At 51.0% G+C, this 13,406-nt stretch overlaps 2 protein-coding genes across 5 annotated transcripts; one reads left to right on the forward strand and one right to left on the reverse strand.

The window, feature by feature from the left end:
• Positions 1–35: 35 nt before the first annotated feature.
• On the reverse strand, positions 36–5,739 carry tdrd15 (tudor domain containing 15). 4 transcript variants are annotated; one of them, XM_088361030.1, is made up of 4 exons: positions 5,658–5,739; positions 4,840–4,905; positions 466–4,700; positions 36–396 (listed from the first exon to the last, which is right to left on the reverse strand). In XM_088361030.1, the coding sequence occupies exons 2-4, from the start codon at positions 4,866–4,868 to the stop codon at positions 305–307; spliced, it is 4,356 nt and encodes a 1,451-aa protein (XP_088217156.1). In that variant the 5' UTR covers positions 4,869–4,905; positions 5,658–5,739; the 3' UTR covers positions 36–304. The 4 variants fall into 4 exon arrangements, with proteins under 4 accessions (XP_088217156.1, XP_088217157.1, XP_088217158.1 ...); XM_088361031.1 differs by lacking the exon at positions 5,658–5,739 and adding an exon at positions 5,207–5,494; XM_088361032.1 differs by lacking the exon at positions 5,658–5,739 and adding an exon at positions 5,180–5,494.
• rfx6 (regulatory factor X, 6) lies at positions 138–12,327 on the forward strand. The gene is made up of 23 exons (XM_088361034.1): positions 138–1,606; positions 1,743–3,382; positions 3,464–5,885; positions 6,209–6,741; positions 7,033–7,195; positions 7,266–7,389; positions 7,486–7,547; positions 7,648–7,725; positions 7,795–7,822; positions 7,946–8,053; positions 8,116–8,193; positions 8,255–8,368; positions 8,440–8,489; positions 8,561–8,720; positions 8,787–8,931; positions 8,993–9,102; positions 9,194–9,311; positions 9,736–9,858; positions 9,923–10,129; positions 10,227–10,467; positions 10,544–10,875; positions 10,971–11,168; positions 11,255–12,327. The coding sequence occupies exons 4-23, from the start codon at positions 6,567–6,569 to the stop codon at positions 11,392–11,394; spliced, it is 2,754 nt and encodes a 917-aa protein (XP_088217160.1). The 5' UTR covers positions 138–1,606; positions 1,743–3,382; positions 3,464–5,885; positions 6,209–6,566; the 3' UTR covers positions 11,395–12,327.
• The last annotated feature ends 1,079 nt before the right edge of the window (positions 12,328–13,406 follow it).

Genomic DNA, 13,406 nt, shown 5'->3' on the forward strand with positions numbered 1-13,406 from the left:
TCTGACTCGACTCTGACTCGACACTGAACAGCCGGTAAGTGTTTGAATTTTTTTAATGGATGCTTTCGTACAAACAAAGTGACCTCACGTCAAAATGGAAATACTAGATTTGAAGAGAACCCAAACTGTAGCTTCATGAATCCAAAATCCAACCAAGATTGTGAAGGTCTTCAACTTTGAACAACCAACCAAACATTCATCTTCTTGTTGTCACTGCAGAAAACCTGAGCCAGAGGAGACCAAGTCTCCAAACAGAACATTTTGAATTCTTTTCGTACATTGTCTCATTTCCAGCTTGGCAGCTTCACCAGAACCTTCCGCTGGGTCCTGATTGGCTGCTTCGGATTCTTGCAGGTGTTGGATCTCTGTCGTCGCTGTTGACTCGGCTCCTGAAACCTGAACACGTCCCAAAAAAAAAAAGTGAGACTTTCTTATTTTTGGGGGGAACTAGAAACGGCGGTTTACCTTCTGCCACCAAGGTTTGGGCGAGGTCGACGCCGTCCACCACAATGTCCACAGCCCAGCGTGTATCGGACAGAAGTTCTCGAAAGAGCACCTTCAGGTTGCGGTTCACGATCTTCTGCAGGTAGATGTTGGCCTGCTCACTCCAGTGGCCGTCTTCTCCGCCGGGCCTCGCCCCCCTCAGGACGCAAGGATAAACCACTTTGGGAAGTTTGAGAAGATCTTCCGGGATGATCCTCAAGTCTTGTCCAGCAAAACGGTTAGAGAGGCCGCGGTCCACCAGGTTCACGACACCGCCGGACGAGTCGTCGGCGCGGACAACTTCAGCGCGGCACCACTTGCCCAGGTCTGATCTGAACAAGCAGCCGGCGCCGGGTGTGAGGCTACATTTGGGAAGAAGGGCTAAGTCTGACCCGGAGAGGCGCTCCAACAGGATGGTCACTTTGTTCACCACGGCCATCGAGTCCTTCAGAACCACGTAGAAGTCGGACGGGGTCGTCGCTGAGCCGATGAACCCCGAGTACTCTTTGTTGAGCGAGACTGGGGCGAAGACCAGCTTGTGATGTAGACTGGGCTCTGGCAGAAGTTTTTGATTGTGGCTTTCAGGCAGCGGCAGAAGAAACGCTTTCTGGTTTTTCCGCAGCATCCGAGCCAGGAAGACAAGGTCCACTTTAACTCTGGCACCGGACGTCCTCTTCTGTTTGAGCCTCGTTATGACGGGCCTCTTTTTATTTTTGGTTTTGAAGCTTTCAGACGAGCTCAGGTTTGTATCCTTCACGCACGTCTCAAATGTTCCTTGTTGATTCTCGGTGACTTTCAGGACAGCTTGATCTCGGAGCTTCGCCTTTTCGTCCATTGCAGGAGGCTCCGGGGCTTTTGACGTTTCTTCATCCTTGAGTATGTCCATCTCTACTTGCCAGCAAGTTCCCCGTTTTCGGACAAAGTGAACCATGAGAGGTTTCCCCACGACGGCGTCGGTGAAGGCGGCGTCGTCGTCGTAAAGGCCGGAGTCCGCCAGGCAACATGGGATGGCGAATGGCGGCAGCAAAAGAAATTTTCCGGGCAAGGCGTAGATCTTCTTCTCCTCAACCACCGCGCTGTTTCCGTAGTCCAGGAAGTTCACCTTGGAACCGGAGCGGTCATGGTTGGCCCCCACGACGGCGCGGTAGAGAGCGCCGTCCTCGTGGTAGCGCGCCAGGACGAGGTCGCCGCGCCGCAGCAAGATGGCGGCCTTCAAGGAAGCCTCGCTCATGGAGTTGATGTCTTCTGCCATTTTCAAGCTGGCCGCTTCGTCTTGGGAGAGCTGCAGGAAGAAGTGACGGAGCGAGTCGACGTGGGAGACGTAACAGAGCGAGCGGGAACCTTCTTTCTCCTTCCTGTCTGGCAAATGGCCAACTTGAGGATTTTGAACTTTGCCTGGGTGTTGCGCAAAAGGTTTCAAAGGTTGGCTTTTGGACTTTTTGGTATTTTGGTGTTTTTTCAGATTCTTGTGGTGTTTCTCAACGCTGACGTCAAGCACGGGCTGCTTATCGGTGGTTTGTTTCAAGCTGACAGTTGAGACTAAAACGCTGCCGACGAGCTCTCCGACCTTCTGGTTGATGTCCAGGTCTCCGTCCAAGAGCCGCACGTCAAAAGAAGAATCCGGACACTTGGCCAGGATGACGGCTGTCAGCCGCTTGTCGAGGAGCGCGTCCTCCAGCCATTCCTTGACCTCCGTGTTGACCTCCTTCCTGGATACGCAAGCCAGGTTGAACTTCAAGGCTTGGATGGGCGTGGACAACAAACAGCGGCAGTCTCTGGGAAGGGACACCACCTTGGCTTTCTCGGAGATGCCGCAGTTGCCGTAATCCACAAAGAAGACGTTGAGATGGCGCGGAGACGGAGAGCTCAGAACCAGGGCCCGGTACCAATTTCCATCCAAGTATTTTGCTAAGCACCGTTTTGTCGGAGCATCTTGTGCACTGGCTGCGTTTGTTTTCTGGATTTGCGCTGAGATGTTCTCTTCAAGCTCCTGGATGGCTTGAGTGTTGCGGTAGAGTTGGCAGTAGATGTCGCACTCGTCGCTGATGTGAGTGACGTAAACGTCTTCCTGGTGCTCCGGCATTAAGTCGAAATGGGAGTAGATGAACTCCTCCTCCTCCTCCTCCTGTTCAGGAGGGTCTCGCTTCTCCAAGCTTGGAGATGTGGAGGACTTGTGGTCACATTTGTCTTCTCCTTTGGCTTCCTTTCCATTGACACGTGAATCCTGAATGGCTTTCTTTGTTGTCTCATCTTTCTGATGTTTCTCCGGAAGGATTTTCCAGTAGTCTGCTTGTTGGGAAGCCGCCATGAGCTCACCGACGCTCCGACCGCCATCGCCTTCCGCCTCGTACAAATCGACGACGCACTTGCACGGTGTGATCTGGACCACGTGGACGAGCAGCAGCTTGCCCGATAGCGTCGCTCTGAAGAAGTCCAAGTTGAAACGGGTCCAAACGTCGTCCACGGGCATCACGTTGACCAGAGTGCAACACAGAGCAAAGGCGGGAATGGAGGCGAGCGCCTCCGGGATCTTCTTGATGACAGTACCGGGAACTTTCTCCACGTTGCCAAAGTCAATGAAGAGAACTTCGGCACCGTGCTGGAGCTTGCCGGTGACCACGCCCCTGTAGAATTGCATGTCGGCCTCGTAGAGCGCGCAGCAGAGCGCTCCGAGCTCCGGGTTGAGCAGAATGTCGTCTTCCAGCTTCATGCCGGCAAAGTGATGGGCTATTTTGCTCATCATCTCCTGGAACTCGCCGTCTCGCTTTGTGGTCCGGATCCAAAAGTCGTTTGGATTCTGGGCGAACTCCAGGACGGCCTCGAACACCGATCGCTCCTGTAGCGCCTCCCTTTTCAGAGTCTTAGCCAGCTCTCGGCCAACGATGCTCTCGTAGGACAGGTTTGCGTCCTGGGGGGACGGGCGAGGCTCCTCTTTTTTTGGATGAGGTCTGGTAACATCTTCTGCTGTGTGATTCTCCAGAGCATCAAGGAGCGTGACGGAGTAGAGGCACCGCTTCTCGTCGAAAGTATCGACGAGCGCATCCAAGACGGCCCCGAGCAAGCCGGCCTTGAGGAAACTCAACTGGCGACTGGCGAGCTCCTCGTCCTGAACCTTCAGAGAAGCCAGCGAGCACGGGAACGCCATGATGGCCGTCGAATACAAATCGGGCGGCAAGCTGCGGACGTCCTCCACTTGGACCAACTCGGAGAATCCGAAATCCACAAACAGGACCTGCGCCTGCGAGTTCATGGGGAGGAACTGAACCGAGCCTCGGTACCATTTGCCGTTTTTGCTTTTGGCCGAGCAGAGGAGACCGACGTTGGCTTGAGTCTTCTGCTGCTGGCTTTGGCCGTCATTGACTGCGGCCAGCTTCTTGGACATGAGCCAAAGATCGGACTCCTTACTCACCATCTGACAATAAAAGAGACCCGGGTTGACGGCGGCCGTCAGTCGGACTCGAGCGCGGGTGCCGCAGCTCATCCTGGGCCCGCAAAAAGGCAGGATCTGCTCGTAGACCTTCAACGCGCACGACTTGTAGCCAAAGACGCGGTCGCTCCGCCCGCCGAGCAGCAGGTCCGGAATCGGATGGATGTTTTGCTTGAGCGGCACCTCGGTGAGCAACTCCACCAAGAGAAGAAAGGTGTCCTTGTCAACGTGCTTGCCGAAGCCTTGCCTGACCAGCTCGTCGTTGATGTCGGGAACGTCCAGCAGGAGAACTCGATGAGGCAGGACGGCTTGGATGTAGCCCGTGACGTTCTTCCCGATCAGGCTGGAGAGGAAGTCCATCACGCCGGACGAATGGCACGACCCGCCATGTAGCAGCACGTTAGCGAGGAAGCCGCAGACAATTTTTGCAGGTCGGTTGAACAAATCCTTGGAGCACGAAGATATGTGGGCCGCGTCCACACTCAAGACGTTGCCGTGGTCAATGAGGAAGATGTCCGACACGCCGCCTTTGCGCCCCTGAAACCTTCCTCTGTACCACTGGGCCGTTCTGGCGTCTTCCACCAGGCAAAACTCACCGATGTCCACGTTAGCTTTGGTCTTGGGCGCGTTTTGGATTTCCCGCTGAAGGCTTTTGTAGTCCAGCTCGTCTGGGGTCCTGTACTGGCCCTGGAAGTGGATTAGGGTCGCTTCGGGGTTCCAATCCAAATGGGATAACTTAAGGTCTACTGTCATGAGGGCACACGGTCCAGATGGACTGGAATCCTGGGACCTGGACACAAACAATTCAATTCTGCACACCTTTAATCTCAAGACAAGAACGAATTAACTGCATTGTGAGTGTGAGCCAGGAAGAAATTTGGCGGAATATGTAGCGGCCCAAATTGATTGATACGATTTCTTTTCTTAACCTGTGATGTTGCGCGTTCAACGAGTGCATGGCTGCTGATCGGGGATGCTCGTCTCCCAAAGACAACCTGTTAGAAAAAAGAAAGAAAGAAAGAAAGAAAGAATCATTCAGTTGCAAAAATCTGAGCTTCAAAGCAAGATGAATTGATGAGCATGCCACTGAGCAAAGAGCAGACCTTTGCCAAGGCCAAACAATCAACACACATTTATTGACTTCAATCCCCTCGGAACGTCATTCAAGCACCATTCTTTGTGAAGAAAACTAAATGTTTACCAAGAGTGAAATTAAAAATTCCTAACATTTCAACAAAATAACCCTAGAGGCTATTAATTAAGGTGGACCTTTCTCAACGGTTGAAAACTAGCCACCTTATTCTTCCGCCATTTGAGCCTTCCCATGAAATAGTTGTGACTTCTGCTAAAGCAACACCAGCTTTTTTTTTTTTTTACATGGAATCTGTGCAACTCACTACTACTACCGACAGTGTAATAAATTCTTAAGCCATGCAAAATATTTTTCAATGCAAAGGGAGCTTAAAGTTGCTTAGAAAAGGGTGAGGGTTTATTTTTTCGTCAAATAAACCACTCTGTTAAACTAAATCCATGTAACAAAAAGCAAAACTCTAAACGGAAGTCTGTTACCGGAAGTCACGCGCATTCTGAAGCATAACGTGAATAGCGGCAAACCTCGTTAGCCACAATGCTAATTTGAAGTTAAGATGAAGTTGCATGACCCGGTGCCTTTTGGCATGAAATTCCCTTCGACCGTTTAATGCGTACAACTTGATCATTTCGTCGTGGTTTGTGTCAGTTTTCTTACTTTTTAAGAGGCCATCATGAGCAAAATTGACAGTTGTAAACTCGCTGATGCTAAACGAGCGGATCGCGACCAAGTGCCGCAAGTGAAACCCGCCACCTGATTGGCCGACTGATATTTGGGTTATTACGTTGAACCAATCAGATGTCAGTTTGGTGATTCATTACCGGGTTACGCCCTTCAACAAGTTGACCTCCATTTACAAGCACGAGAAGATCCCGTTCAAATCAGGTAATTTGATCCCTATTCGGATGTTTGTTTTCACGTTTTCTTAATCTAAATTGTTTTTGATTATAACCTGCTCTTTTGCATATTGCTATTTATTATGTGTCAAGAATTACGTAGTTCCTTTCTACAACCTTTCAGGTCAATTCTTTTTCTTTTTTTCCATTTGAGTGTAGACGAAATACATGCACTTCATTCATTTGTGGTAATTAAACTTATCTCTAACAAAGTGTATCTGATGTTAAGCATTACATTCTATTATTGCTGACTAATATTCTCATCAAGATGTCACGCATTCACCTACAAGTTCTGGTAAAATTTTCTCTCAGGACTTTGGCCTTAGAGGACCTTATTGTCACGGTGTGGAAAATAGAAATACAAAAATATAAGAGTGTGGACGCAGCTGATTGAAGCTTGTGTGGGGGTGCTGATGGTGCTGGATGGACAGATGGATGAGTCCCCTGCCCCCCTTCCTGTTAATGATTAAGAAGTTCTTCTGTAAATATGATGTGCGCATGTACTGGGCCTGCTTGCTCACCTTCTCACACCACAGCACGACACCTCCTCGGCCTTCCTCTTCCTCCTGACAAAAGATGCACCGGCTGCTTCTACTCCGCTTCAGGCTTTCTTAGGAACCAAATGAGCAGTAACTTCTTATTCTTCTACTTGTTTTAAACAAAAATCCAAATGTCCCCTGTGCATGGTGTGACTATGGCGATGAAACGCAGCCGGGAGACTTCGGTCGCTGACGGGCTTTCACCTCTTCACGCTTTCAACCAAACTTTGTGTGGTTCACAATCACAAGTGGACGCAGCCTTCCATGGAAACTTTCACCAGGACGATGAGTCTGCCATCAAATCAGGTAAGAAAAAATAAAATACATTTAATTATTCACATTGCATTGCGGTTCAAACCATTGAGAATGTGTTATTTGTACATATACAGTAGATCCATTCTCTACTATTTTGCTGTTATGTGGAGTCTAACTTGTCATAGTCTCCGATATTGGTGGGATTTGTCTGGAAAAAGAAAATGACGCTGATCAGCCACCAGGTGGTGCTAAAAACACTGTCCCAATGTATTTTCCCAATTATGAGGTTGGAAATTGGGCCAGAACTTGTGCAAGCTGCTCCAACATGAATTATTTCCACAGAGGCTGAGGACAGCAATGAAATGGCGTCCTCAGAAGAAGACCAGGATGTGGACCAGGACCAGAATGAGGAATCGAGTGCCAAAGCGAGTTTGGCCTCCCCCAGGAAAAGCATCACCAAGATGAGTAAAGACAAGAAGAAGCAGACGCAGCTCACGTTGCAGTGGTGAGCGCCGATGTTGTTTATGAACCATCAGCATTGTGAGGATGTTGATTGTTGTAGTGCCACCTACCAGGCTGGAGGAGAACTACATTGTGTGCGAGGGTGTGTGTCTCCCTCGCTTCATCCTCTACGCTCACTACCTGGACTTCTGCAGGAAAGCCAAACTGGAGCCTGCCTGTGCTGCCACCTTTGGAAAAGTACTGCCGCTTTTTGTTTACCTTCCAGAATGTGTCAATTCTGCCGATGTTGTCATCCAACAGTTTTTTTTTTTATTGTTTTTTTGACCCAATCAGACCATCCGACAGAAGTTCCCTCTCCTCACCACAAGAAGACTAGGAACCAGGGGACATTCCAAGTAAGCGGCGCTTTTGCGACCTTGCTATTTTTCAGTCATTATTTTGATGTCCAAACTACAATCATTGATTTTAGTTATTGATCTGGGTGCTACATGACAGGTATCATTACTACGGTATTGGCATCAAGGAGAGCAGTGCTTACTATCACTCCGTTTATTCTGGGAAAGGTTTGACCAGGTATTTGCCTTACATTCACTGATTTGATGTGACACACACTATTTCAATGTTTTTTTTTCTTGTTGGCAGATTTTCCGGAAGCAAGATGAAGAATGAGGTAGCGGCTTCTATAATATTTTTTTTAAATGGAGCATAAGCTTCAACTTCATCACACACTGATGAGTGAGGTTTATTTTGAATAACAGTCACGGAATGATGCCGACATGGATGTTGCGTGCAGGGAGGCTTCACCCGGAAATACTCCCTCAGCTCCAAAACAGGAACTCTTCTGCCGGAATTCCCCAGCGCTCAGCATCTTATTCTGAGGAGCAACATCTCCAGGGAAAAGGTTTTTGGGAGAAGACAAAGTTGTTGGCTAAGCCCCCGCGTGACATGTTGATGTGTTTCCAGGTTGACACGCTGATCATGATGTACAAAACTCACTGCCAGTGCATCCTGGACAACGCCATCAACGTCAACTTTGGCGAGGTGACGCCCTCAGCGCGGCGCGGCGAGCGCTCTGACGCGGCTGATGCGTCTTCTCTTCCAGATCCAGAACTTCCTGCTGCACTTCTGGCAGGGCATGCCCGAGCACCTGCTGCCGCTGCTGGACAATCCCCCCCTAGTGGACATCTTGTGCGTGTGTGACTCCATTTTGTACAAGGTGAGCCGCCGGAGCGCCTACGTTCTAATGTCATGAAACATTTTGTTAGTATTTTTTGTGTATGTGCTCAGGTTTTGACTGATGTCCTCATTCCCGCCACAATGCAAGAGATGCCCGAAAGGTTTGCTTAGCAACACCTGCACCGCGATGGCGTCATGTCTCGTCGCTAACGGCGTCTTTGACGTTTGTCAGCCTGCTAGCGGACATCCGCAGCTTTGCCAAGCACTGGGAACTGTGGCTGGCCTCCTCCCTGGACAACCTCCCTGGATGCCTCGCCGCCAAGAAGCTGCCCATCGCGCGCCGCTTCGTGTCCTCTCTCAAGCGGCAGACGTCCTTCTTGCACCTGGCGCAGGTGAGGGAGTGCGCATCCGCCACATCCAATATGGCGGCCGCATCACAGCAGTGCCGGTTTTGCCAGATCGCCCGTCCGGCGCTGTTTGACCAAAGCGTGGTGAGCAACATGGTGGCCGACATGGACAAGGTGGACCTGAACAGCATCAGCCTGCACTCGCTGCTCAGCATCAGCGCCAACGCCGACCAGCTGCACGACGCGTACTCTGACTGTGAGTCGCCGCGGGACCGACCGGAACTTTGCGTTTGACGTCAACCGAGTGTTTCCCGCAGACGAGGCCATCGCCATCTTCCAGGAACTGAAGGAGCTTCTGAGGAAGAACGCCACCGTGGAGTCCTTCGTGGAGTGGCTGGACACGGTGGTAGAGCACAAAGTCATAAAGGTCTTTGGGGTAACTCCACGTCAAGTTCCGGAAGGGGGTCATTTTGGGGCGCCCTGACCTTGTTGCGTTTTTGATTTTGGCCTTTCGTCAGCCGGGCAAGCAGAGCGGCCGCTCGGTGAAGAAGCGAGCTCAGGATTTTTTGCTGCGCTGGAGCTTCTTTGGCGCCCGCGTGATGCACAACCTGACGCTCAACAACGCCGCCAGCTTCGGTGAGTTGGGGCCGCCGGGGCCGGGCGCTATTAGACCTCCCGCTAATTATCCCGAGGCTACATTTTGCGCTCCTCTTTACACAATGCGGCCGGCGGGCCATAAATAGTAATCATTAAACAGGCTTATCTCGGGATGGTGTGCTCGCTGTTCAAACATGCTGTGCGAATAAACACGCACGTGCGCACCAACAGCTGACGACGTCCTGCTGGACCAACCGTGCAAATCTGATCCGCGTGTAACATTATTTTAGTCAAGTTGTTTGGATTATTTCATCTATTATTTTTATTTCATTACATTTAATCATTTTTTTAAATGTATTTTACTTTTATTATTGGCTTGAATTCTTCCCGTGCATCCCTAAAGTAGACTCCTCCCACCTCGCCAGTCCGCCGTTGAGTACGTAACTATATGGACGATGTTCAGGTTCCTTCCATCTGATCCGGATGCTTTTGGACGAGTACATCCTGCTGGCGCTGGAAACCCAGTTCAATAATGACAAGGAGCACGACCTGCAGAACCTTCTGGACAAACACATGAAGAAAGAAGGTGGGCCCAGCTGGCGCCGGGCCGGCTTTGTTTGCATTGATGGACGACTTTTTCTCGCTCTCAGGAGCCAGCAAAGCTACCTTCTTGGCATCTCCCAGTTCCTGCTTCCTAGCCAATCGCAACAAAGGGGCGTCCGTCGACCAGTCGGTGAAGAGCGAGGCCTCGAGACGGGAAGCCGCTGCGTCTCTGGCGGCCAATTGGCAGCGAAGCCTGGACTCGGGCACCGCCGCCGTCTTGCCGCTGTCGGATTCTGTCGGCTTCCCCGGTGCAGGTACATATGCGGGAAAAAGTGCAAAAAAAAAAAAAGTCCTGAAAGTGGCCCCCAAGGTCCATTTCAGCAACGTTCTCGAGCGCTTTGTGGTTTGCAGGCGGTCTGGCCGACTTTTGCGCTTCTGTCATGACGCCGCCCACTTCTCCGCCGGCGCTGGTGCACAGAAACTCGGTCATCAACCAGGGGACCCGAGCCCCGACTTCTTCCTGCTCCTCTTTGTCGTCATCCTCGTCCTACCTCTCGGCGCCGGGCAACGTCTGCGCCGCCTTCCCGGAGACTTTGTACCCCTGCTCAGCCTACTTCCCTCCGACCGCATCCGCCTACCAGCCTGGTCTCAGGTCAGCTTCAACTCTTTCTTTTTTTTGCACAGCGCCCCCTTCAGGTCGCCATATGACCATTCTATTTTGTGTTGAGGCCCGAGGCAGGGAGCACGTTCTCGTCTTCCGTCCCGACGTCCTCTTTAGCCTACCAGCTGTGTCGCTACCCGACCTTTGAGGACCAGCAGCCGCCCGCCAAAGACTTTTTCTACGGGGACGCCCATCATTTGTCCTCGTCCGCCGCGGGTCCCGCTTGCTACGGCTCCATCTCGGACCCCGTGGTCAGCGATCCCACTCTGGAGCTTCAGACGGCGGCGGCGGCGGCGGCTCAGGTCCTGGATGCCGCCGATGGCATGGCCTTCGGACTCAGCCACTCCGCTGGCGCTGGCGGCGGCACGGGGCAAACGTATTCTGCTGCAGCTCCAAGTGGTAAGCGTAGCCACAAAGCACAGAAGTGCCGCTTTAAAAAATTGATTTTCTTGAAGCATACAAGAATAGAATTTTTTTTTGTTGTTTTGCCCCAGATTACTACGGCAACGGCAGCTACCTGGAGGGCCAGCGGATGGCACCAGCGGTGGAGCAGCACGTGTCGGTCATCAGCGGCGTCAGCCCCCTCCTGCTGCTTCGCTCGCCGTTCTCCGACGTCCACGACCCGCTCAATATCCTCGACCGGCCCGGCAGGAAGAGCGGAACCTTCTTCAGTGACGTCCGCAGCGCGCCGGGTGAGTGAGCGAGCGAGCGAGCATCTCTCACTGGGCCAAGGACCAAGATGTCCATCCCGCTCACCGCCTCACGTGTGCTCCTCTAGGGTCGGCCCCCTGCATGTACGCCGTGTCGGCCGGCGCGCAGTTCACCTCCCAGGACGCTTCTTTGTCTCAGCGGAGGGAGCCAGTTTCTTCGCTGCCCCCCATCGACACAGTCTTTATGGGTGCCCCGGGCGTGCCGTGACACTCACCTCGCCCACCATTTGGCAGTTAGTAAAAGAGATTTGATGACACTGCAAAAATTCCATTTGACTGCAATTTAATCTAGTTATATAAATAATGAATATACCTGATGTAAAATAAGCCTCAAATGAAAAATCAGGTAACCCAAATGACGCTCTCGGAAAAAAAGACGTGGCGAGGCCGCCGCCTCCTTATCTGCCGCCTCGGTGGCAGATGGCGACGCGTGTGCGTGCTACAGCGTGTTACACTGTCAAGTACTTTTAATTACACGGTCAATAATGGTGGCCCACAATTGGCCCGCTGCTCGTGTGAAAACAACAGAAGGCCCAAGGCAAACTTTGGGACAATGTTTAACCGCAAGCACCCCCCAATGACCATGTATAGTAAGGCTTCATTTAGTACAAAAATAACTTGTGGGTTTAAAAAAAATAGCAATAGAAAGAAGGCCCAGCAGAGGTTGTACTTTCTGAGACAGCTCAGGAAGTTCAACCTGTCACATGAGCTGCTGAAGACCTTCTACACTGTCATCATCCAATCCATCCTTTGCACATTCATCACTGTCTGGTTTGGATCGGCCACCAAACAAGACAAGCACAGACTTCAATGGACAATGAGGACTGCGGAAAAGATCATCGGGACCATCTATCCAAGACTTGTACCTGTCCAGGACCAGGAAACATGCAAGTAACATCTCTACAGACTCTTCTCACCCAGGTCACAGTTTGTTTGAACTACTGTCCTCCAGATGGCGCTGTACGCCAAAACCAGCAGACACCGACCCAGCTTCTTCTCCCAGGATGTCGCTCTGATGAACTCACACCACTCCTAGTCTCAGAGACATCACATCCTGATGTTGTCACTCACTTAAATGTTGTACAGAGGCTGAGATCAACCGGAGTCAAATTCCTTGTTTGGCATGCACAAACTTGGCCAATAAAAGCTGATTGATTGATTGATTGAAAACTTTCTGATTTGGCAAGCAAAATTAGCGCTACAGCTAACAAATGCTACAACAAAACTGTAGCGTTGATCTTTCTAAGCAAAATCGACGAACCTCTATGGAGTTTGCCGCCACGTGTCGCCGTGACACGTTCTCCGCCCGGACTCAAATGGGTCCACGTGTCAGACGCTCGGCGCAGTGCAACAATCACCAAAAGCATTCCCACGCCGCCATGAAGGCGGCAAAGTCTCAAGCAGGCTGCGGCGTCACAAAGTTCTCAACGGCCTTGCGCGTAATTTCTTTAAACAAGCTTCTCGAGTGCGTCTTTTAACAAATTCTTGGCCGCCCGCCACAAAGCGCCGATGATTATTCAATAACAAGTGTTTTTATTGGAGTCGTTTCATAGAAAGATGATTCTGAATGCATTTGAAAAGCGACAACATTCCCCGCCCGCCCGCCGGCACGGCCGCCATTGTGGCCCTCGTCCTTGTTGCTGTTTACTGTTCCATTGGCGTGCCTGTCGCCTTCACGCAAAAGCGCCTCTCCAGTTGGTTCACTTCTTCTGTTCCCCATTGAGGGACACAAAAGCTCTGCCTTGGCAAACAGCATAATGTTCCAAACAAGTCACGCAAAAAAAAATTAAAAATGTCAAGTGGTGTGAGTTGGGGAGTTACAGCGACCTGCCAAAATCAGCAATATATACAAAGTATACTATTTCTTTATATACTTTGACGCCTTCCACTTGTTAAACCTGGTTAAAAATACTTTTGAAAACATTCCTTGGTGCTTGTTTTCGCTCTAGCTATTCAAAATGCTCGCTAACTTGCTCAAAAGAGGCCGAGCGTGCTCGCTTCAGTTCCAAAAACCACAAAGTTCTCGTGTGGGAATGGGTGTGATTATTTAAGAGGTTTACCTTATTTATTTTTAGGCTTTTTAATTGATCCGGTGAACCTTGTCAGGCGACGGAAATGAGATTGTCGTTTGCCGAGCCGACCCGGCCACCTCACCTCGCCCGCCCGCCCGCCCGTCCACCCGTCCACCTGCGCTTGAAGAAAGAAGCGCCTTGCACTTTC

Source organism: Syngnathus floridae, chromosome 19 (assembly GCF_059516105.1).
Source record: "Syngnathus floridae isolate MCC-2025c chromosome 19, RoL_Sflo_1.0, whole genome shotgun sequence".
Taxonomy (NCBI): Eukaryota; Metazoa; Chordata; class Actinopteri; order Syngnathiformes; family Syngnathidae; genus Syngnathus; species Syngnathus floridae.

Coding starts and splice junctions, on each gene's coding strand:
- tdrd15 (XM_088361030.1), bottom strand. CDS start 4,868: ATGCACTCGTTGAACGCGCAACATCACAG. Junction 4,701..4,839: donor TTGAACGCGCAACATCACAG/GTTAAGAAAAGA, acceptor GTTTGTGTCCAG/GTCCCAGGATTCCAGTCCAT. Junction 397..465: donor CCAAACCTTGGTGGCAGAAG/GTAAACCGCCGT, acceptor GGACGTGTTCAG/GTTTCAGGAGCCGAGTCAAC.
- rfx6 (XM_088361034.1), top strand. CDS start 6,567: ATGTCCCCTGTGCATGGTGTGACTATGGCGATGAAACGCAGCCGGGAG. Junction 7,390..7,485: donor GTGCTGCCACCTTTGGAAAA/GTACTGCCGCTT, acceptor TGACCCAATCAG/ACCATCCGACAGAAGTTCCC. Junction 7,548..7,647: donor GGAACCAGGGGACATTCCAA/GTAAGCGGCGCT, acceptor GCTACATGACAG/GTATCATTACTACGGTATTG.